The 22,733-nt window shown below is 45.4% G+C and overlaps 1 protein-coding gene across 4 annotated transcripts in view; it reads right to left on the bottom strand.

Annotated features, from left to right (window-relative positions):
* Nucleotides 1-22,733, bottom strand: part of GLI1 (GLI family zinc finger 1) — a 108,225-nt gene that overhangs the window by 10,435 nt on the left and 75,057 nt on the right. Inside the window, exons 2-8 of one of the 4 annotated variants that reach the window (XM_082207787.1) lie at nucleotides 7,337-7,531; nucleotides 6,205-6,303; nucleotides 5,883-5,975; nucleotides 5,003-5,198; nucleotides 3,798-3,963; nucleotides 3,347-3,454; nucleotides 1,511-1,651 (exon numbers count right to left, since the gene is read on the bottom strand). In XM_082207787.1, coding sequence (XP_082063913.1) covers nucleotides 1,511-1,651; nucleotides 3,347-3,454; nucleotides 3,798-3,963; nucleotides 5,003-5,198; nucleotides 5,883-5,975; nucleotides 6,205-6,303; nucleotides 7,337-7,433 — 900 coding nt within the window. In that variant the 5' untranslated portion in view covers nucleotides 7,434-7,531. The remainder of the gene's footprint in view (nucleotides 1-1,510; nucleotides 1,652-3,346; nucleotides 3,455-3,797; nucleotides 3,964-5,002; nucleotides 5,199-5,882; nucleotides 5,976-6,204; nucleotides 6,304-7,336; nucleotides 7,532-22,733) is intronic. The other 3 variants (XM_082207788.1, XM_082207790.1, XM_082207789.1) reach the window with 3 other exon arrangements.

The raw sequence follows: 22,733 nt of genomic DNA, 5'->3' as shown, positions 1-22,733 counted from the left end.
AGGAGAGCCCAAGAACATGCCTTCATCATATAGGGGTACACCCCCCACCCCAATAAATAAATATTATATGCAAGGGAAAATAGCATTACAATCCAGAACAGTTAATTCAACAGTTGGTCTGTGAGCATTTAGAAAAGGATGCTGTGATGGGTTTCTCAAAAATAAGTCATGCCAGACCAATCTGATTTCTTTTTTTCTTTTTTTTGGTGGTTGCTTTCAGTAAGGCTTTTGACAAAGTCTCCCATGATATTCTCATGAGGAAGCTGGTAAAATGTGGGTTGAACAAGGTAACTTAGGTGGATTTGTAGCTGGTTGACTGACCAAACCCAAAGGTACTCATGAATGGTTCCTCATCATCCATCTAGGCTGTATCAACAGCCTAGGGTCCAAATAAAGGGAAGCAATAGTGCCACTCTATTCTGCCTTGGTCAGACCACACCTGGAATACTGTGTCCAATTCTGGGCACCACAGTTTAAGAAGGATCTTGACAAGCTGGAACATGTGCAGATGATCAAGGGTCTAGAAGCCAAGCCTTATGAGGAATGGTTGAAGGAGCTGGGTATGTTTAGCCTGGAAAAGAAGAGACTGAGAAGGTTGTCACATGGAAGATGGAACAAGCTTCTTTTCTCCTGTTCTGGAGGGCAGGTCTCGAACCAATGGATTCAAATGACAAGAAAGGAAATTCTGACTAAACATCATGAAAAACGTTCTGACAGTCAGAGCTGTTTGACCGTGGAATGGTCTGCCTCAGGAGGTTTTCAAGCAGAGGTTGAATGACCAGCTCTCATGGATGCTTTAGCTCAGTTTTCTGCATTGCAGGGGGTTGGACTAGATAATCCTTGGCATCCCTTCCAACAAAAATAAAATTGAAAGGAATCTTGTTGAAGCTTACTCAGGAGTAAATTTACAGGTCAAAACTCCTTGAAAGGGTTTGCACAGAACCAAGAAGAGGGGCGGGTGACAAAAAGCCTCAAAGAAAAGGACAACAAAAAATTTTTTGAAAGGAAATCAGAGGGTCTTGGCTGATCTTATGGTCTTGTAATGCAGTCTTGTAATGATCCTGTGTCCAAACAAATCCAATTAAAAACCTGACCTCAGATAGACAATTGCTGCACATGGAAGTTCTACTTTTGACAAACAATTTGCTTTTACAGGAAGGGGTCTCACTTTCCCTTTATTCATACAGTCATAATACTTCTTAGGATTCCTTTCAATTCAAATAATCTATTGCCTATTTTTATATCCTTTACGAATAAACGTGTTGAGGTGTGTGTGTATGTGCATGTGTGTATGCAAACACACATCCAAGGGGATCCGAGGTGCCAAACTGGGTTTTTGACTCAGGTGACAGAAAGCCTAGTTTCGGCCCTGCCAGGATGTATCTGATGCAGCTAATCAGGGCAGGGGGTTGGACTGCGTAAGTCAGCCCTTCCAGTTCCCACCAAGTTCTAAGATGCCTCCCGTCCCGTCCCCCCCCCCAAATCCTGCCCGCAGGCCCACATCACTCACATGCACCAGCTGTTCCTGGGTGTCAAATTCCTTGGAACATCCTTCCCAGTGGCAGTTGGTTTCATACACTGCCTCAGCCTCTACTTTCCCATCTTCCTTCTCCAATTCATCTCGGGGATCAAGCATGCCTAGTAAGGGATCCTGGGATGGAGGTAAGAAATGGAGCATGTTCAGAAAATCTGGGGAACAATTCAGAGCAATGACCTAGTCTGCCCCCCACTGAACAATCCAATGCGAGAGGGGCAAAATCTGTCCATGATGCTCCACCCAGCGCACAGGCATAGCAAGGATTTTTGTTGGGGGGGGGGAGGCAGGCCTTTTGTTAGGGGGGAGGGCTTTGGGGGGGCAGAATCTCAGCTATGCATTTTTATTGATTTTTCTTGATTGGAGGGGCAGCTGCCCATCCCTGCCCCACCTCCCAGCTGTGCCCATGGACTGATGAAGTCAAGGGTTTTGCTGATGTCCGTGAATCTCTTTTGTGCCTTCTGATGGGTCACATGGCTGAGGCGCCATAGGTTGATGGCAGAGCAGGTGCAGAAGGTCCCAGATTCAGTCTGTATCATCATTGGACTAGATATGGACCAATGATCTGACTTGTTTAAGGCAATTTTGTATATTTAATTCACAAAAAATTCTTTTCGCAGGTTGTAACTGTATCACATGGGTGACTGATGGTGTGGAAACATGATATGGGGTGGTTTAGAAGGAGGAGGAGGTACCGTATATTTGTATGGGCAGATTTCCACCATAGTGGAGCTTAGAATTCTTTCTTTATTCTGCCATGCTTTTAAATAAATTACTTGTATCTGTTTATAACATGCTCTTTCAAAGGTTAAGGGTGGATTCCAACATGCTATTTAAAACAACATAAAACATAATAGGAGAGTTTGGACTTTAATAAGCTGAAATATGGGCAAGCCTTTAGGCTGAGTTTGCAGCCCCTTTGCCTTCATGGTGGAGAGGCAAACAAGCCAGGAAGTCTGCTGTTAATTACACTTGCTTGTTTCATCTGAACCAAGAAATTATGGTTAGCAGCTTTGGAACAAGTCAGGATATTAAGTCAACTTCAAAATGTAGTTTAATATCCTGGTTCATTCTGAAGCTGTTACCCATAGCTCCCCAGCCTGAACACAACATGCAACTATAACTTCCCTGTTTGTTTGCTCACTCACACAAAGGGAAGAGCAAAGGAACTGTGTGTTCAGCCAAAGAGCTTGTTCATACCTTGGCTTATTAAGCCAAGATATGATCATCTCAATGTTGTCAGTAAGTTAAAATACCCTGCCACCAATGCCTCGTTTGCAACCATCAGATATGCCTGCCCAAACCAAAAAGATCTGATGCATCTCCGGAAACCAGCTTCTGCTAGGGCTCTCTCTGGTGAGCAACTTATGCAATGGCATCTAGTCAAAATGGAGCAGATATTGGGTTGTACCCAAAGTAGAACTGAGTAACACATTCCATCAGCACAATAACTTCTGCTGCTTGCTCACCAGGACTTCCCCCCCCCCTCCATGCCCCCTAAAGGTTGCCCCACACATTCCCACTGCACATGCAGTTTGGTTTGTGGACAGACTGGCAACGAGTGAGAGACAAAGGTGTCATGAACCAGGCCTAGAGTGGGGTTGATCTATCCAGCTGGGAGGAAAAACAAGCAAAACACCATGGTTTTTATGTGTAACGCTGATGGTGAGAACATCTCCCTCTCTCTCCTCCACGCCCCCACCACCCCTCCAGCTCCAAATGAGCCACTCCAGTCCTGGACACTTGACTCTGGATTTGGAGAGAGGGCAGGCTTGGTGTCTGTGTGAGCACATTGGTGTGGCCCGGTGTTACCTGTGTCCCTGTCGAGGCTGGGCTGGAAATGTCACCCTCCGAGCACTCCTCCATGCACTTGGTGCTCAGGGCATCCAGAGGGCTGCCCAGGCTGGGCTCTGACTTCAGCTGTGGGAAAGAGACGGCGAGAGCTCCAGGTGATGGTGCCCTCTCCCAGTGCAGCCCCAGACCCGAAGGAGGCCCCTTCTCCCTCTGTTAACTCTACGGCCACCCATCTTGCGTTCCCAAATGAATGCGAGAGATTAATCTAAGAGCCTACCAAGAGTGCTAAGGCACCCCTGGGTTGTTAACATTTATTTCTGAGGGGGTTTTTTGCAGGGGTGGGGGTGGGCAGGCTACGGGACTTGGTAAGCAGTGGGTACGGTGGTGTCATGTTGGGGGCTTTTGGTATTCACCTGCTTGAGTGTGACACATTGAGAGGGGCAGGCGGGTGAACCTGATACCCACTTACCTGGCAGTGTTTCAGCATCCCACGAGGTGGCGGCACATGATGCATCATCCCTGGCCGGCCAGGCATGTGTTCATGAGATCCACAGGGAGCCATAGGCGGGTTGTGGCCAAATGACATCCCTTGAGCTTTCTGGTGGCCCATGGGGCTCTGGAAGCCAAGGGAAGGGCTGCCAAGGGTGACAGAAGAAAGCACAAGCTGTTTGCATGCAGAAGACCTGCATAATGCACCATTTGCACAATGAGCGTTTGCATAATGGCGGTGCTGTGCATGTGTAACATGATGCAACAGAAGTGCATAATGTGTTACTGAGCCCAAATGCAGCTTTTTAAAAAACAAAAAGGGCAAGGAAAGTTTCTAGCCCTTATGCTTGAAAGGGCATGGGCAATGCCCTCCAGCTATGAAACATGGAGCTGAAGAAACTTCTGGTTGGGGGGCACTATTAGTGGAGAATGAGAACTAACATAAGCGGGAAGGTTTATTTTAATCTCCGGCACGACCGTAGAACTATTTTCATTTTGTTCAAAGTGTACATGTACCTGGGTTACCCTTACCTGGCTTACCTTAATTTAACAGAACTGCCCTCTGACTATTTATAATGGGGCTTGCTTGGGCAGCTAAGCAGTGCGGAATTGAGGAGATGTAGTCAAGTCTGGGCGTGAGGATTCCCCACTCCTTATTGCGGTGCTCCTCACACACAAAAGGCTCTGGCTTTGGAGGCAGACATTGGTGTGCTTCCCCAAAGAGTAAATCATATATGCTTCTGCTTCCGAATGGCTAGAGTGGGAAGAAGGGGCAGTGGAAGCCCATTTGTGCCAGTTTGGGGGAAACTGAGAACTTGGGGTGTTGGGAGGTCTGAGTGACAGGCAGGTCTGCATGTCCACGGTAGGTCAAGCACATTTTAAAAAACATGTTTGACTTTTTAAAATATGAGGTTTCTAATGTGTGTTGCAAGGAGAGCGTATTTGCTCAGGAGCCACAACTGGCTGACGTATTTGGGTGTGTATGAGAGTTTCCCATTCATTTTGCATACAAGTGAAGAAGGCTCTTTGTCAGAGGTCTAGCACTGAGTTTATGTTTATAAGAGGAACAGGCTTTTATGGTGTCCAGGAAGGTTCCTCAGATTTCCGAATATGTCCCTGGTCCTAAAAAAAGTTGGGGCTCTGCAACACACACAAACCTGACCTATCCCGGAAGGGAACACCTACCTGCTGGTGCCAATGGAGAGGTGCCCGTAGGAGCCACCAGCTGAAGCGCAGCGGGAGTTTATGTAAGCCACCAAGGAATTGGGAGAGGTGCGGATGACAGTCTGCAGGTCAATGCTGGCATCTGAGAGAGGAGAGATGGACAGCGCTCGCTTCTTGGTCAACTTGGCTGTGCTTCGGGGCGTAGAAAAGCGAGTACCTGGGTGGGAAACAGGAAGAACACAGGGAGCTGCCTTATCCTTAGTCAGACTTTACATCTGGGTCAGTATATTGCCAACACTGGCTGGCAGCTGCTCTCCAAGTTTTCAGACAGGGTTCCCTGCCTCCAAGGCTATCTAGAGTTTATTTATTTCTTTAAAGCATTGGGGTGCTCTAAATGAATGTTGGCAGGTCACCAAGCTGTCTGTGCATCTTCTCCCCTCCCACACATTCTCCAATGCATGTCATCATATGAGGTTGCCTGGCCCTCTAAGACAGGGAGGGGGAACCCATGGCCCTCCGGGTGTTGCTGAACTACATCTCCATGCTTGCCGGGGTTAGTGAGGGAGGGGGCCAGGTTGGCTATCCCTGCTCTAAGAGCACCAAAAGATAACTTGATGAAGGGTTCTTCTGTTTCTTGTGCAAGCGCATTACTTCCTGCAAAGAATCCCAGGAACCGTAGTTTATCCTTCACACAGATACAGTTCTCAGCAGCCAAGAATCCTTTGTGGGAAGTCATGTGCTTTAAATGGACAGTGTATTTGCAGCCTTGGAGTGGGAAGGTAAACCAGCTGACACAGCAAGATGGAAGAACAAAAGCAGGAGGCTCTAGTGTCAGTCGTGTGTCCCCACTGGGGGTGTGGGCCCAGGGAGGTGCCCTATATTGTTGACCACTGATGCTGACCTTGTCCAGGACAGCCTCTAGTAATTACAGGCATGTTCCAAAGTGGAGATGTATGTGCTGGGGCTTGCATGGAAGTTGTCACCACGGCGGGTCCTACAGCAAAAGAGACAAGCCACTTTGAAAACTGCACAAGAGCTTGCCTTTTCAGCAAGAGTAGCAGGTATGGCAAAACTATCAAAGAAAACTCCAGCTGCATGCAGAATTTCTGCCTGTGCTTAATTATCTGTGCTCTCAAGTCTGTAGGCTGCAGTGTGTCCCCTTCTACCTTGCCCCCCACTCATTACTTCTCATGAATTTGCCACCACCTGTCCTTGAAACTCACCATCAGTATGAGAAGAATGTTCACTTCCAGGTGGCATCCCATAGGTGTGATGATTCCCCATGGAGTTGGCTTGGTGGTAGTATGGCAAGTCATTGATTCCTGGAAAAGAGCAGAGTGAGCCATTAACAGAAGCAGGGGATGTTTTGGTCTACCCTGGGATTCCTTGGAACGTCATTAGGGGCTCCTCAATGAGGAGTCCAGGACTGGCAGACAACCGAATCCTGAACAAGGCTCCTGATAATATTCCCTTCCAACATCTACTTCCAGGGGTGGGATGAGTGTGTTCTGAGACACAAGGGCATTGTGTCAGGTGCACAGAGAAAAACGAGGACCTGCAGAGCTTACTGGTCCTCTGCCCAAACTGAATGTGCACATGCATTCCTAGAAAACCCCCTCTACAAATCCTCTGTAGCATTAAAGGGTTCCATGCAATAGCTCCTCAGCAGACATAGCAACATGGAAAAGGTTCCAGGAAGCTGGGTGGGTTGGAAAACCCTCTTGGAAAATAAAAAATTTTATACAAGATCTATATACAGATCTATATTTATACAAGAATTTATACAAAATTTATACAAGATCTCAAAGTAGCTGTTTTACTACAAAGGAATTTCAGAAATAGACTGGAAAGAGAAGCTGCTGAATTGCAACTCATTACCAAACTTAAAACCATGGAGAGACCTGGTCTGAACAAAGACATTGGATTCTTATCTCATTATACATGACTAAGCCATTTCTCACCTTCTCACCCCTTGCCTTTTCCTGTAAGACCTACTGCAGTCGTTAAGAGTCGTCAACAGGCTCATCTCAGCTATCTGCCAATCTCCCATTCCCACCACCCTTCTGAGTAATACCCCTCCCCACCTTCTCACTATATAGAAGGGTCTGGCAACTTCTGTTTCAGTGTATCTGAAGAAGTGTGCATGCACACGAAAGCTCATACCAAGAACTAACTTAGTTGGTCTTTAAGGTGCTACTGGAAGGAATTTTTTTATTTTGACTATGGCAGACCAACACGGCTACCTATCTGTAACTGCCTCTTGGAAAAGAAACAGAAGAAGAGGCAAACAGATGGCTCAGGTGGAGTGTTGAGCAAGAGGACTGTGCTGCCCCTGGCTGTTGCTGTGAGACTGACCTTCCACCATGGTGCTGGGTTGCCCTTGGCCATGGAGGGGGCGAAGGTAGCAGTGTTCCACGTAGTTATTAACTGGTGCGTTCATCGGGTTGAACATGGTTTGTCGGAGGCTGGATGCAGTCAGGGACACATCTGCTTTTTTGGTGGGTTACAGTGGGCCAGGAAGTGGCAGTGCTCCTGCTCAGGGATCCAGATCTGCAAGAGACAGAGTGTAGTCATGCGAGAAGACAAGAGACATCCCAGCACCCAAGATCCCACAGTCCCTGGTGTGGTGGCTCTAGAAGTGGTCCTGTCTTGTTGCGCAGTTCAGCCAAGGGCCCTAGTTTTCATCACTGACAGAGAGGGGTCACGTGTCAGCGGCAGAGCACATACTTGGCATGTAGAAAGTTCTAGGTTGAACTCCTAGCATCTCCAGGCAGGGCTGGAAAATACCTTTCTCTCCCCCCACCCACTTGAAACTCTGAAGAGCCACTATCTGTCACATCAGATGACATTGAGCGGGACAGACCAAGAGTCTGGCTTGGTGAGGGCAGCTTCCTACGATAACACAGGTTTAATGTACACCTTCCATGATTAGCTCCAGTAATAGTATTATATGCCCTTAAACAGATACGGAGGGCTCCTCCAGACGGCCAATTTATTATTTTTCTTGATTTGGCTTGCACAAAGTTTACATGGGGGTTAGATTATATCCAGTCTTTATTGAGTATTTGTTCTGATTTGTTTGCTCGTAGCTTACACAAGAATGAACATTCATCCCGCATTCATCCCGGTTTGCTTTTTTTATACATCTACCATTCATTCAATCAATCCACACCTTTCAGTGTCGCTTACCCAAACTGCAAAAAGTCTTGTTTCTTTTTTAAAAGTGGATTCATTGCATCAGAGCGACAAAACACAGTAATCCACTTTAACAGAAAAAACCTAAAATTCTCAGGATGCGCCTGAATCCCTCCCGCAAAATGCTGACAAATCTGGAGAGAGACAGAGGCAGTGACCCCCCCCCCCCGGTTGTCTGATGAAAGCAGAGTGGAGTGAGGGGAGAATCAAAGACTCATAATTAAATAGATACAAGATACAACTCCTCCCTCTCTGGGGAAATGAATGAAAATGCCTTTTAAAAGCATTTGTCATGATTATTTCCTCTTTTACACCTCATCCTAACTGTGGCAATGTTATCAACACAGGACAATGAGTCCCACTCTCATTTTTAAGAAAAAAAAATTGTTCTTTTGACATACACATAAGCTTGCGTAAATGTTTGTGCACATTAGATACTCAACCCTTTACTATGATTTCTATTCTTGGGAATCACTTATTGAACTCAGTAGGACCTGTTACAGAGAAAACACGCCTGAGATTGCACTTCCACTGTGTATGGCCATTGAGTTGTCAATGGATACAGAAGGATCCATATCCTCTCCCTGCTGCCCCTCCAAGCCCACTTTAAATAGGATCCCTATAAAGTCATACCTTGGTTTTCAAACAGCTTTGTTCTCGAACGTTTTGGCTCCCAAATGCCGCAAATCCGGGAATGACTGTTCTGGTTTGCGAACTATTTTTGGAAGCCGAACAACTGACGGGGCTTCTGTGGTTTCCTATTGACTGCAGGAGCTTCCTGCAGCCAATCAGAAGCCGTGCTTTGGTCTCCGAACATTTTGGAAGTCGAACAGATTCCGTTCAACTTCCAAGGTATGACTGTACAAAGGATCCAACTCCAAATATTACTTCAGGGTTGTGGGAAGAAAGGGTTTGCTACCACTTAAGTCACACACTGGCCCACGATCATGTATGAGTCACCAAGACCCAATTCCAACCTTTGATCAGGAGCATGATTATAGATCAGAAAGATGGCTACATCAGAAATGCATCTGCTATGGGAGAAAAGCCAAGAATTAAACATAAAATTATGATAGATATAAAAGAAAGAGGAGGCTTTGCTCTGCCAGACTTGCAAATGTATTATGAGGCAGCTTGTTTGTACTAGTTAAAAGACTGGATTGCATTGGACAATGCAGACATCCTAGATTTAGAGGGCCGTGATTTAAATTCAGCTGGCATGCAAGTCTTTGGGAAGGCGAAAATCTGTAAGCATTTGATGAACCTTATTCTTAGGAAGACTCTGTATAGAGTGCTGGAAAATCTGCTGGAAAGAAAAACACCTTTATGGTTATCTCCCATCGAAGCAATTACAATTAAGAGAGTTAATATGGATAGACTTACAGGGAACTGCTAGATTTTATGGGGGGGGGGGAGACTCAAACATTTTAGACAAAAGTTGATCTTTGTTTTGCAAGAGTTCTTTTTCAGATTGTAATCTTTGGTCCAAAAATCCATTCTTTCTATCTAATTTAAACATATCATGTAACTGATGCTATTGCAACCAATCCGTAACTTGGCTCCTTAGGTTTTCCATTGGTTTCAGTTTGAGTCTCCCCCCCCCCAGCCCATAATATCCAGCAGTTCCCTGTAAGTCTATCCATATTAACTCTCTTAATTGTAATTGCTTCGATGGGAGATAACCATAAACTTTTGTCTAAAATGTATAATCTCTTATTAGAATGGGAAACAAAAGAGGAGCTTGTTAAAGCTTCGATAATACACTGGGCAATAGATAAAGGACACAATATAGATCTTAACCTCTGGGAAAAACTCTGGAAAAGTGACCTGAAATTTACAGCATGCTATTCATTGAAAGAGAAGTATTTGAAAATGATTCATAGATGGTACTTAACTCCAAGTAGGTTGGCTAAGATTTATAAGACAGAATCACATAAGTGTTGGAAGTGTAAAGAAGTGGAGAGAACGTTCTTCCACATGTGGTGGACATGTAAAAAGGTAAAAGGGTATTGGGAAATGATTTATAATGAATTGAAAAAAAATGTTCAAAATTACTCCCCCCACCAATCCCCCTCCCCAGAGCCCTTTTTGCTGGGGATAACCCAGACTGAAATTCCCAGATGCCAGAAAAGGTTATTTATGCATGCAACAACTGTGGCCCATGTTTTGTTAGCCCACAAATGGAAAGTGAGCGAAGATTGGCAACTTAAGTTTACAAAATATGCACAACTTGCAGATTTAACATATAGAATAGGAGAGCAGGAAGAACATATGTTTAAAGAAGATTGAAAAACATTTATTAATATATGGAAAATAACTGTACAGCTGAAAACACTGGCAGCATTAAGATAAATTCAACAGAGTAAAAAATTTTTGATGGATGTAAAAGTGGAAAATTGATTTGAATTGTTATAGTAAAATATGCAGGGATATATATTATGTAAAATGAACCATGGAAAGAAGGAGGGAAGTGACTGGATATTTTAAAGTTTGTAAAATGTTTATTTAAAATTATAAAACAGAAAATTTAATAAAAATTATTATACAGTATATATATATAAAAAGAAATACCTCTGCTAAAATTCAAGAGGCTATTTAGGTGGCTCTAGAGTCCTCTAAAATTGTTTTGGATTGATAATGCTGTTTCACCACTAAGCTGAAGGGGATGTGAACAGTGGGGTTATTTTGCACATGTGGTAGGAATGGAGTTCAAAGATTTTGGGAAATTGTATTTGAGCAAATATCTGACATTACAGGACAACTCATTTCCCCTAACCCTGCTTTCACCTTTCCATCTATTGCAGATCACCTGAAGATATCAGTCAAACACAAGGAATATGCTGTGTTTGTTTCTCTCTCCCATATTTTTGCCATCACCTCTCCATGGAAAGACCACCCACAGCTTTCCATTGGGATGCTATCTCCATTTATTACTTTCACCAAAAGAACATCACTCACTTCCCCTCCACCCACCTACTCAGAGTTCCTTATAGCAAAGTTCAATAGGTAAATAGACACAGAACACGAGCCTTAGCTTCTCTTTCTTATTCTGTTGCAGACCAAGTAAGTGCTGTGTGCTTGAATTTTAACTGCATTACTCCAGAGTAATTTGTACTTGTGCTGTTGTTTTCTGCTATGTACTAAGCTTGGATCCTAGAACAATAGGCAAGTAGGATCCTAGAATGCAACAAATGATTGGCTTGCAGGAGAAGACCAATCAGCTTCCAGGAGGAAGTTAATCAGCAAATTATGCTGGTAGGATCGTAGAATGCAACAACTGATTAGCCTGCAGGAAAAAACCAATCAGGTTCCAGGAGGGAAGCCAATCAGACGGGACTCATTGTGTTAATAATATATATAAAAGCCTGAGGGTTTTTTTTTTGGGGGGGGGCAATTAAATCACTGTTTTACAAGCTGCAATAAAGAGCATGAAATCACTACAGGACTCCGAGTATATTTCATTTTCTCTTTCATTGTATAAACTATAAAATACAATTTTAAAAGAAAATACTTCCAAGTGGTGGCAGATTTAAGATCTCCTTCCAGCATGGGTACAATGAAATACACAGGAAGTGTGCAGGGCCATCAGCCCACAGGAAAGTGTGGCACAAGCTCCGGTCTTCCTCACCACCGCTTGCATTCTGAAGGACTCGTGTTTTACACCACAAGGATTGCTGACTTTCTTATCCCTTTAACAGCAGCCGTCTCCAGGCATAGAGAGGGACAGCTTCACCGACTTTGTGCTTGTGTGTCCCGTTCTGTGCAGGTGGCAACCCTATTCACAGCTGTGTGGATCCACAGGAACTCCCACCCATCTTGAGTGGCAACCCGGTACTACGGCTGGCACAGTAATGCACCCTTCACTTAAGGTGGCGACGTACCCTAACTTTACAGAGGCATCCTTTGCTTTAAGATGCCCTCTATCTGAAGCGTTGTCTGGTCCAATTTCTGTTCAAAAAGCAAGGACCATAAGGAGAGGCGAGTCGGAGGGGCCTCCACGTTGCCCGTCAACATTTAGCAGCACCTGGAAAGCAGCCTGGATGGGCACACAGGTCACCTGGTCATGGTCTGGTCGATTGTACGGTGCTTCTATCAGAATTCTTGATACTGGGAATGCGCCTTCACTGTGCACTTTTCAGCATTTTTGTTTAGACAAGTCTGCCCAGGTATTTAGAAAGCTGGTGCATGATTATTGTTAATTTTTTTCAGTGTTCTAAATTATTGCTGTTAATTTTTTTTTTACTGATAATTGTATTGTTTTGCCTTTTTTTGTAAACCGCTTTGAGGGCTTTTTGCAACCAAGCAGTGCATTAAATTTTATGAAATAAATAAATAAATCATAGAAATTACTGTATTTTTCGCCGCATAGGACGCACCGCCCCATAGGACGCACCTATTTTTTTGGGGGGGGGGAATAAAGAAAAAAAAATTTCCCCTCCCCAGGCATGGGGCAGGCGCGGGGGAAGCCCGAGCTTCCCCCGACCCCAGCCCCCAGAACAGCCTGCTATCTGCAAGCCTAGGGAGCTGTGCCGGTCTCCCCTGGCTTGCAGAGAGGTGCGCGAAGCCCGGGGGTGCTCTTCAGCGCGCACCAGGCTTCGGAATGCAGGCAGCTCTGCGCTACCCTCTGGAGCCCCGCACGGCTTCGCGCCGGGATCGGGAGGGTGGCGCAGAGCTGCAGGAAGCCCGGGAAAGCCTGCATTCGCCCCATAGGACGCACACACATTTCCCCTTCATTTTTGGAGGGGGAAAAGTGCGTCATATAGGGCGAAAAATACGGTATTTTAAAACTTGCATCTCTTTATATAAAATAACACAGCCAAATATCCTTTCTGGTGATGTATCTCCTTTGTGAGCAATTCACAAGTTGCCACCCAACACTCATGTATGCCTTTCTTTAAAAAAGGGGTCGGCAAACTAAGGCCTGCGGGCCGGATCAGGCCCACCAGGGTTGTAAATCCAGCCCGCGCCCCGCGCCATGAAGCTGGAACCCACTGCGAAGCTTAGATTCCTGGTGATGGCAACGGGAGGAAGAGGCTGAGTGGCGGCGGCTCTGCCATTCAATCGCCACGGCTGGTTTACCTTAGTGTGGTTTGGAGACGTCCCCATGCCGCGCTGAAGTAAACCAGGCGCGACGTCTGATTGGCAGACCCACCGCTGCTCGGCCTCTTCCTCCCGTCGCAAGGAGGCAAGGCAGCGTCCACCGCCGGCTCTGGCTCCACCTGCCTTGCCACCTCCAGAAGTCCGCTTTCCCTTCCCTGCCAGCTTCTACCTGCACCACCAGGAGACCACTAGGAGATGCTGCATCTCAGCAAATAGCCGCACCCTGCCCTGCCGTTGGATGCATGGACAGTAAGAACCCTAGAGACATGCTTACTTGCAAGTAAGCCGCAATCGTTTCAAGGCCGCTTGTTCAGTGCCTGAAGAACTGCTCAAGCCCACTGAGATGAAATGCGCTATGGAACACGCCCATGGGAAGGTAAGCGCAGCCCCTGGCCCCCCCTCACCTCTTCTTCCAGCTCCCCACCCTGTGCCCCTTCTCCAGCCTGCCACAAGGTCTGAGGGACAGTGGACCGGCCTGCGACTAAATTTTCTTGCTAACCCCTGGTTTAGGCATTGGCAGAGCTTCGTGCTCTGGCACCAGGGGGCAGAGAACAGGCGGGGGGTGCATCCTGGGGGTGTGGCACACCACCCAGAGGGGAGTGGTGCGCATCCTGGGGGCGGGTCGCCCAGTGCAGACGGGGAGGGGCAGTGGCGTAGCATGGGGGGTGCAGGGGAGGCCGGCCGCACCGGGCGCAACATCTGGGGGTTAGGGTTAGGGGGCGCAAATCCACTGGTTAGGGGGCGCAAATTACTTGCCTTGCCCCGGGTGCTGACAATCCACGCTACGCCACTGGGGGGGGGGGCAGCCACGATGGAACCCTGCCAGGATTGTGCTGCCGGGGGCAGTGCGCTCCCCCCGCACTCCTCTTCCTCCGCCAGTGGGTTTAGGGGATTGCTTTTGTGGACTGTCATAGTGAATGTTGCATGACATTAAGCCTTCATCCACACTGTGCCTTTTAAGACATATCATACCACTTTAACAGTCACGGGTCACCCTCCAAAATCCTGGGAACTGTAGTTTGTTACAGGTGCTGAGAGTTAACACGAGCTGCAATTCCCAGAGTGGTTTAACAATCAATCCATCTTAACAGGGAATTCTGGAAATTGCAGGCTCTATGAGAGGAAAGGGGTTAACAAACTACAGTTCCCAGGATACTTTGGAAGAAGCCATGACTGTTTAAAGTACCAAGCTCTATCATCACTGCTTTAAATGTTTGCAAACCATTTGCTTAACAGCCAACAATATATTCTGCATTCCAGTAGAGGGAGCCAACACCATAGCACTTCAAGGTGAAAGATTCATAATGCCATGTGGAATCTTTATTCCTCACCCCACCTCTGCTCTTTTCAAGGCAAAAAGTGACTTGAAGGGCCATCCTGAGTGGAAAAATGGTGTCTCCTCTCTATTGCTGTTCTAAAGATATCGGGAAGTACCCATAGCTCTATTTCCATTTTTTGAAAGCCCAGCAGATCCTATTATAATATGCAGTTTGGCCCCAATAGTCCAAATTGCACTTAACGTTTGAGAGAAAAATATACGACTGTAATTACATTTTTATCCCAAGGATCTCAGGCTAGCATACATGGCTAACCCCTGTCCATTTTATATTCCCTACAACCCTGTGAGGAAAGTTTTTAATTGTAATTGTTATTAATTACCCGCCCTTCGCCCTAAGTTCTATTTTAATAACACCCTAAGGTCCTAAAGGGCAGGTTGCAACATTAAAAACACAACATTGAAAACTGCTTAAAACAACTTACAATAACAGAAATAAGGTGGGCACATACATCTGAAGTGCCAAAAGCCAGGGTAGAGGTGTGTCTTCAAGCATTCTCCAAAAGCTGTACAATGAAGGTGCCTATTGCACCTCTGCGGGGAAGGAGTGCCATAGATAATGCCCTCTTCCAGGGCACTGCCGCCGCCACCCTGAGCTTCTAAGGTGGCCTATTTTTATTATTTTATTATTATTTACTGAATTTATATACCACCCTACACCCAGAGGTCTCAAGGTGGTTCACAGAAGCTTTAAATGTTCAGTATCTGTTTTACTTACTTTAATGGGGTTCATTGCGAAGTGACTGTGCGCAGGATAGCACAGCCTTAGTGAGAAGTCTTTCTTTCACTGCTACTTCAGATGCCTTCAGATTCCACCTTTTGCTGACAAATTCTGCCAGTGGTTTAACGAAGAATATCTCTCTCTCTCTCTCTCTCTCTCTCTCTCTCTCACACACACACACACACACACAGGGAAATTTCAATGCTATTGCTAGCTGCTATAATAATAATAATAATAATAATAATAATAATAATAATAATAATAATTTATTTGTACCCCGCCCATCTGGCTGGGTTTCCCCAGCCACTCTGGGTGGCTTCCATAGAAACCAAAAAAACACTAAAATATCATACATTAAAAACTTCTCTGAACAGGGCTGCCTTAAGATGTCTTCTGAATGTCAGGTAGTTGTTTATCGTTTTGACATCTGATGGGAGGGCGTTCCACAGGGCGGGCGCCACTACCGAGAAGGCCCTCTGCCTGGTTCCCTGTAGCTTTGCTTCTCGCAATGAGGGAACCGCCAGAAGGCCCTCAGAGCTGGACCTCTTGTGCAGTTACAGCCATTTCTTGACCCAAATGCTTCCACAAAGGGTCAGCATCCTTTGGCGATACCTGAGGAAACCATACCCAAGGCACTTCTTGGCCAAGCTGGCGTCCTGCTGGCTGGCCTTGTGTCAAACAGATGCTTTCCTTCCAAGGCACCCAGCAGCTTGAGAGTGTGTCTGAGGATTTACATCAAGATTTTTCATGGGTGTGTGTGTGTGAAGCCTTCTTCTTCACATACTGTGGGTGGGGAAGGCTCAGGCCCAGGGGCCTAATGCCGATTTGTTAGGCTCTTGGTATTATCAGCAAGCCATGCCTAACTGTACAAAGTGCCACAGTGCTTTTGCCTAGTTGGACTATGTCCTTGGACTGTGACAATGTCTCTTGGATGGAGGAAGAAGAGGGGTGTGTATGTGTGTGTAAAAAAGGTAAAGGGACCCCTGACCATTAGGTCCAGTCGTGGCCGACTCTGGGGTTGCGGTGCTCAGCTCGCTTTATTGGGCGAGGGAGCCGGCGTACAACTTCCGGGTCATGTGGCCAGCATAACTAAGCCACTTCTGCCGAACCAAAGCAGCGCACAGAAACGCCGTTTACCTTCCCGCCAGAGCGGTACCTATTTATCTACTTGCACTTTGACGTGCTTTCGAACTGCTAGGTTGGCAGGAGCTGGGACCAAGCAACAGGAGCTCACCCCGTCACGGGGATTCGAACCGCCAACCTTCTGATCGGCAAGTCCTAGGCTCTATGCTTTAACCCACAGCGTGTGAAAAAAACTGTCTTTTGTGTGGCTGGAAAGTAGCCTATTTTACAAAGACAAGCACTTTTGCCTCTGGCTCTGTCCACTCTGGCCTCACCTGCCACTGGCAGGCAACACCTGCCCCCTGCCTGCCAAAAGATTGTGCGTGAGAGAATCAGACCCTCAGACTGAAGAAGGCTCCCCATCCCTCCCACTGCATTTATTTTTATTTATTTATTACATATATATACCACCTTTTATCTTCCAAGGAGCTCAATGCGGTGTACATGGTTCCCCTCCTATCCATTTCATGCTCACAAAAGCCCTGTGAGGAAGGTGAGGCTAAGAGAGGGTGACTGGGCCAAGGTGAGCTTTGTGGCTGAGTGGGATTCAAATCCTGCTTGCCCATGTTCTAAATCCAACACTCTAACCCATGGGTAGGCAAACTAAGGCCCGGGGGCCGGATCCAGCCCAATCGCCTTCTAAATCCAGCCTGCGGACGGTCCGGGAATCAGCATGTTTTTACATGAGTAGACTATATGTATTTATTTAAAATGCATCTCTGTGTTATATGTGGGGCATAGGAATTCATTCATTTCCCACCCCAAAAAATATAGTCCACTCCCCAAGGTCTAAGGGACAGTGGACCGGCCCCCTGCTGAAAAAGTTTGCTGACCCCTGCTCTAACCATTATGCCACACTGGTTTTTGGTCCTTGCAGTCTCGGTCCCTATCTGCCTCCCCTGTGGTTGCTACAGTATTTAATTTTTCAGAAGTAGGCACTTTAATAGCAACCACACAATTAATGTCACATTTAGTTTGGCCTTAGCTTCTGAAACCTTTGGCAGTTGGACAGGGGTAGGCAGCTCTCCCCCCCACCCAGACACCAGGTACAATGTTGTGACAATGAGTTAAAACAGAGATCTGCTAGCTGGTTTGGTGGGCGGGAAGGGTTTAGAAGGTCTAACATGCCCTTTCTCAAATGCCTGGCAATTTGTCTAAGCATGCAAAGTCAGCATAATTCAAAATATATTGACTCAAAATATTGCACCTAGGCAGGATAACTCCTCCAGGTGCCACCCCCAAGCTCCAAGGGGAATTTACTACAGTTTGGAAATTCAATGCATTCCTACAGTCATTCGGAAGACACCAATGCATTCCAATGACTGTTCTGTGACATTTGTTTAGTACACCTTCCTCCAGGAACAGGTTCCTCTTAAGACAGCTAGTCTCAAACTTATATTTTTCCCAGCCCACTTGAAAAATGCTCAGGTTCTCAGCACACCACTTAATAAGCTGTTTGTTGCTGTTCTATAGATCAAAGCACATAGATAACTGAAATGAGCCCAGGGGCTGTTCTGAAGGCGCATGAGGTGAAGCTAAACAGGTGAGTGAGTGACCTCCGAGGAACCGCTTTGGGTTCCTTGATGGAAGAAACATCACTTAGTTCTATTTCCTCAAATTCTGATGTACAGATATTCACACATAAATGTGAGATGGGGTTAAAAAACCCCCAACCTATGCGTTTCTGGAAATTCATACTGGATAGGAAATTTCTCCCTTTCACATACAGACACGCACATGTTTATGTTTACATGCAAGTGCTCACACCACAAGATGGTTGTGGCTTTTTGGGTGTGGTTAGACACACCCTCACTAAACGCTCCCTGCAAGAAGTGTCACTCTAATCACTGGTTTAGCAACCCCGATGCTTCAGAATTCTGATTTTATAGAATGACATTAACATTATAAATGCCTAGGTGGGGGTGAAGGTGGCAATCAAGAGTTACCACAGTGGCTGGTCCAGGCTAACCTCTCTGCAGTTTAAGGTAGGCCACGTTCTTCTGCTTCAACCGTCAGGGGCAAAATGCCTCTGAATGCCAGCTGCTTGGAGTCACAAGTGGGGAGAGTTGTGCTGCTGCTTATTAGTTTTGCATAGGCATCAGGATGGCCACTGTGAGTAGTAAGGGATGTGGAACTGGGTGGGCCATTGGTCAGATCCAGCAGAGCTCTTCTTATTTTCTCATGTCAGCTGAGGAGGCCCTACTTCACATCTGGCAGCCACATCAGCCTCGTCAAGAAACAGGGCACTTTTGATTGTCACTCTGGAGTTGGGAGCACTTTGTACCTGGCCCCATCCCTTCTGGAGGCAGGTTTGAACTTTTAATGTCCCTTTGCTACATTACATTTATGTCTGGTGTTGCTGTAGCTGCTACTGCATTTTGTTGTGGTTCATGATGTTTTGTCTAACCCCATTATGATGCAAACTGCTTACACATCCTTTTAAAAAATATAAAGAGGTTCTATGGCCATAGGTTATGGCACACATGCAAAAGAACTAGGATTTCTGCTCCTCCCCATCCCCTGTGGAGCAACTCAGTCGTATCGTATATTGACCATGTTCTCTCCAGATCCCTTTCCCCAGTCCTCCCCTCCCCAAATATGCACACAGCTATTTGGGAGATCCATATTATTCCCCTGTAATGTAATACAATTTTAACTCCAAACCAGAGGTGCCCAAAGGCAATGGACTTGGTTCTTGAATGTACCACCTGCTCACTCTCACCACTGGCGCAACTCCACTCCTGAAATGTTCAGATTCTAGATATGTATGAACATGTGTGTTATTATATATTCGTAAAATAATGAGTGGTGTTTAAAAACAAATTGGGCCAATTTGACCAATTAACATGCAAGGTACCCACATGAAAAATACGAACTATGGGCAATGCATGAAATACCTTGTTGCTTGTTGCATGGTCTGTGTTTTTGCCACCTCTGCTTCTTGGCCAAGCAAAATCCCATTCTGTTCATTTCTACACCTTATGTCTAGCAAATGTGCACACTGATGGGGTTTTGTGCGCTACACAGTTTGGAGACTCCCTTAACTCACAAGGACTGAGCTGCTCCACAGGGGATGGGAAGGAGGAACCGATATTCTAGTTCTTCTGCATGTGTGCTGTCCATGTGAGTTAAGGTGGGTATTCTTCAGGTGGATACCTTGCATGTTAATTGGTCAGTGTACATAAACATACAGGTGCCTAGCCCTTTACAACAAAGAAGTCCTAGGTCCCTGCCCCAAAGGGCTTACAAGCGAAAAAAAACTTTACAAGTGAGAAGAGGCAGAGGAAGGGGAAGGAAATGGAAGCTTTGTTATAACAAGTCCTGGAAACTATTGTGCCCAAGGTTTCCCAGAAAGACATCTGCACAATTTTGTCTCCATCCTTGAGTAATATGCACATCCTCCATGGTCTTTAGTAAATATGCAAAACAGCGAGGTTTTCTCTCTCTCTGGGGAGCTCTCATTTGAAAGAGAGAAGTTGAAGCACAAGCAATGGTTCTGGAGAGCAAGCTGCTTCAAGGCAGGGATGGATCCTCCCTCTTTTCGAAAAGAGGGAGGAAATATGTAGGAAGTTTTTAATTACACATTTTACTAGTTTAGACAGTTTAATGGTATTTCATGTAAACCACCTCAGAGATCCTCCTGGACCAGGAGGGGTGGTAGAAATTACACAATAAATGATCCTATACTTGAGTTAAACTGTCCGTTTCTTTAAAGAGGTGATCAGAAGGTGAGGCAGGACTATTAAGACCAAGATCCAGTATCCTGCCCCCCCCCCCATCATAGTTCAGTGCTGTGAGGGGCCCAGTCTGCACTTATGCATATAAAGGAAGATCACACCACTTTAAACAGTGACAGCTTCCCCCAAAGAATATTAGGAACTGTAGTTTGCTTAGGGTGCTGAGAGTTGTTATTAAATCCCTATGCCCCTCATGGAGCTACAATTCCTGGAGGAGTTTAATAATCAATTCCTCTTCCCAGGGAGCTCCGGGAAACGTAGCTCTGTGAGGGGAATTGGGGTCTCAGCTCTCAGCAGCATTAACAAACTACAGTTCGAAGGATTCTTTGAGGGAGGCCAGATGGGGTCAGAGTTGGGGACTGATGGCCCTCCAGATGTTAAACTCTAACTCCCATCATCCCTGACCATTGGCCATGCTGGCTAGAGCTGATGGGAGTTAGAGAAATATGTGGAAGGCCACAGGTTTCACACACCTTGTAAACTCCCTTGTGTACAAGGCTCTTCCTTCTCACACACCTAAGCAACAGTTATGTGCCAACCTGTGCAAAAGTACCACTGAAATTATTCCATCCATATATTACACCTGTTAAGTTAGCGAAGATGTACAAAGTCAGCAATAAATGTTGGAAATGTAAAGAAAAAGAGGGAACATTTTATCACATGTGGTGGGAATGCAAAAAGGTGAAATGCTTCTGGGAGATGATATATAATGAGTTGAAAAAAATGCTGAAATATACATTTATAAAGAAACCAGAAGCATTTTTACTGGGTATGGTTGGGAGCGATATAAATAGAAAAGAATGTAAGCTCTTTTCATATGCAACAACAGCAGCAAGAATATTATTGGCCCAAAAATGGAAGCAAGAAGAATTACCGACGATTGAAGAACGGAGGCTGAAGTTAATGGACTATGCAGAACTAGATAAACTAACAGGAAGAATTCGAAACCGACGGGACCAGAAATTCACAGAAGACTGGAGTAAATTTATGGACTATTTGAAAAGTATTTGTGAAGATCAGACGACGTTTGTAGGTTTGCAAGAAGTTCTGTGAGGAGTATTATTGGAAGTATTGCAAAAACAGATAGGGGAAGGATAATTTGTTAAGAGACTTAAAGGCAATACTGTATAAAGTTAAGAAATGTATAAGAAGTAGATAAAACGGTGGTTTATCAGAGGTGCTGATGGAAGTAAAAAAAAGATTGTATAAGTGATAAGTTTCTTGGTACATTTTATAATTGATATGTTAAAATCAATAAAAATTATTATTAAAAAAAGAAATTACTCCATCCAGGTGCACAAAATAAGTGGGAATACAGCAGTCTGTTGACTCATATAAACATGTCCACATGTGGACACATGACATGGACACAATAGTCACTCCCAGATAGTTACCAGTGTTATAAGAGACTCTTAAATGGCAATTTCCATACTATCTATAGCTATAAATATTTTTTTTATTTAAAAAAACCTAGTAAAATCCTTGCTACACCAGGCATTTAATTTCTAAAATGAGAGAGGCTGCGTCTCAAGCCTGTACAGAAGATGCAAAAATCTCCAACAGTGGCTGAGTGTGGTAGTGCTGCTGTGGTCACACACTTTCTGCACATGCTCAAAGGAACACTTTCTTTTTAAAACAAAACAAGACAACATTTCCATCTTCTAAGACTGAGTGCCAGCAAACAGGTGTCCGGGTTAAACTTTGGCAAACTCTGGATCATATAAACCAGATCTTCATAGGAACGGGATGCTAGACTAGCTGGGCCACTGGCCTGATCCAGTATGTCTTATTCTGATATGTTCTTAAAGTGCTGGAGCAAGAGAGAAAGAGAGAGAGAGAGAGAGAGAGACCTGCTGTGCGTCAATTCCATAAACAGTGTTTAGGTTAAGTTGCAAGTCTCACCGTGATCACACTTTTCTCCTAGCGGTGCAGCAGTTAAAACAAAAACAACTGAAGGCGGTCCTGTTTAGGGAAGTTTTTAATGTTTGATGCTGTATTGTTTTTAATATTCGGTTGGAAGCTGCCCAGAGTGGCTGGGGAAACCCAGACAGATGGATAGGGTATAAATAAATAAATGATGATGATGACGATAATAATAATTGTACCTCGGATTAAGAACTTAATTCATTTGGGAGGTTCATTTTTAACCTGAAACTGTTCTTAACCTGAGGTACCACTTTAGCTAATGGGGCCTCCCGCTGCTGCTGCGCCGCGATTTCTGTTCTCATCCTGAAGCAAAGTTCTTAACCCGAGGTACTACAGCGGTACCTCTGGTTGCAAACGGGATCCATTATGGAGGCCCGTTCGCAACATGAAAACCCCGCAACCTGAAGTGTTGTATCTGCGCAGGTGCGCAGCGCGGTTTGGCGCTTGTGCTTGTGCACATGCACGAAGTGCAATTTAGCGCTTCTGCACATGCGCGAGCGGAGAAATCTGGAAGTAACCCTTTCCGGTACTTCCGGGTTGCCGCGGGACGCAACCTGAAAAAACCTAACATGAAGCAAAACCAGAAAAAACATAACATGAGGTATGACTGTATTT

The sequence above is a fragment of the Podarcis vaucheri genome (genome assembly GCF_965113315.1).
Source record: "Podarcis vaucheri genome assembly, chromosome: 2".
Taxonomy (NCBI): Eukaryota; Metazoa; Chordata; class Lepidosauria; order Squamata; family Lacertidae; genus Podarcis; species Podarcis vaucheri.
Note: the sequence above shows the minus strand (reverse complement) of the source record. Positions and strands in the feature narration are given on the sequence as shown.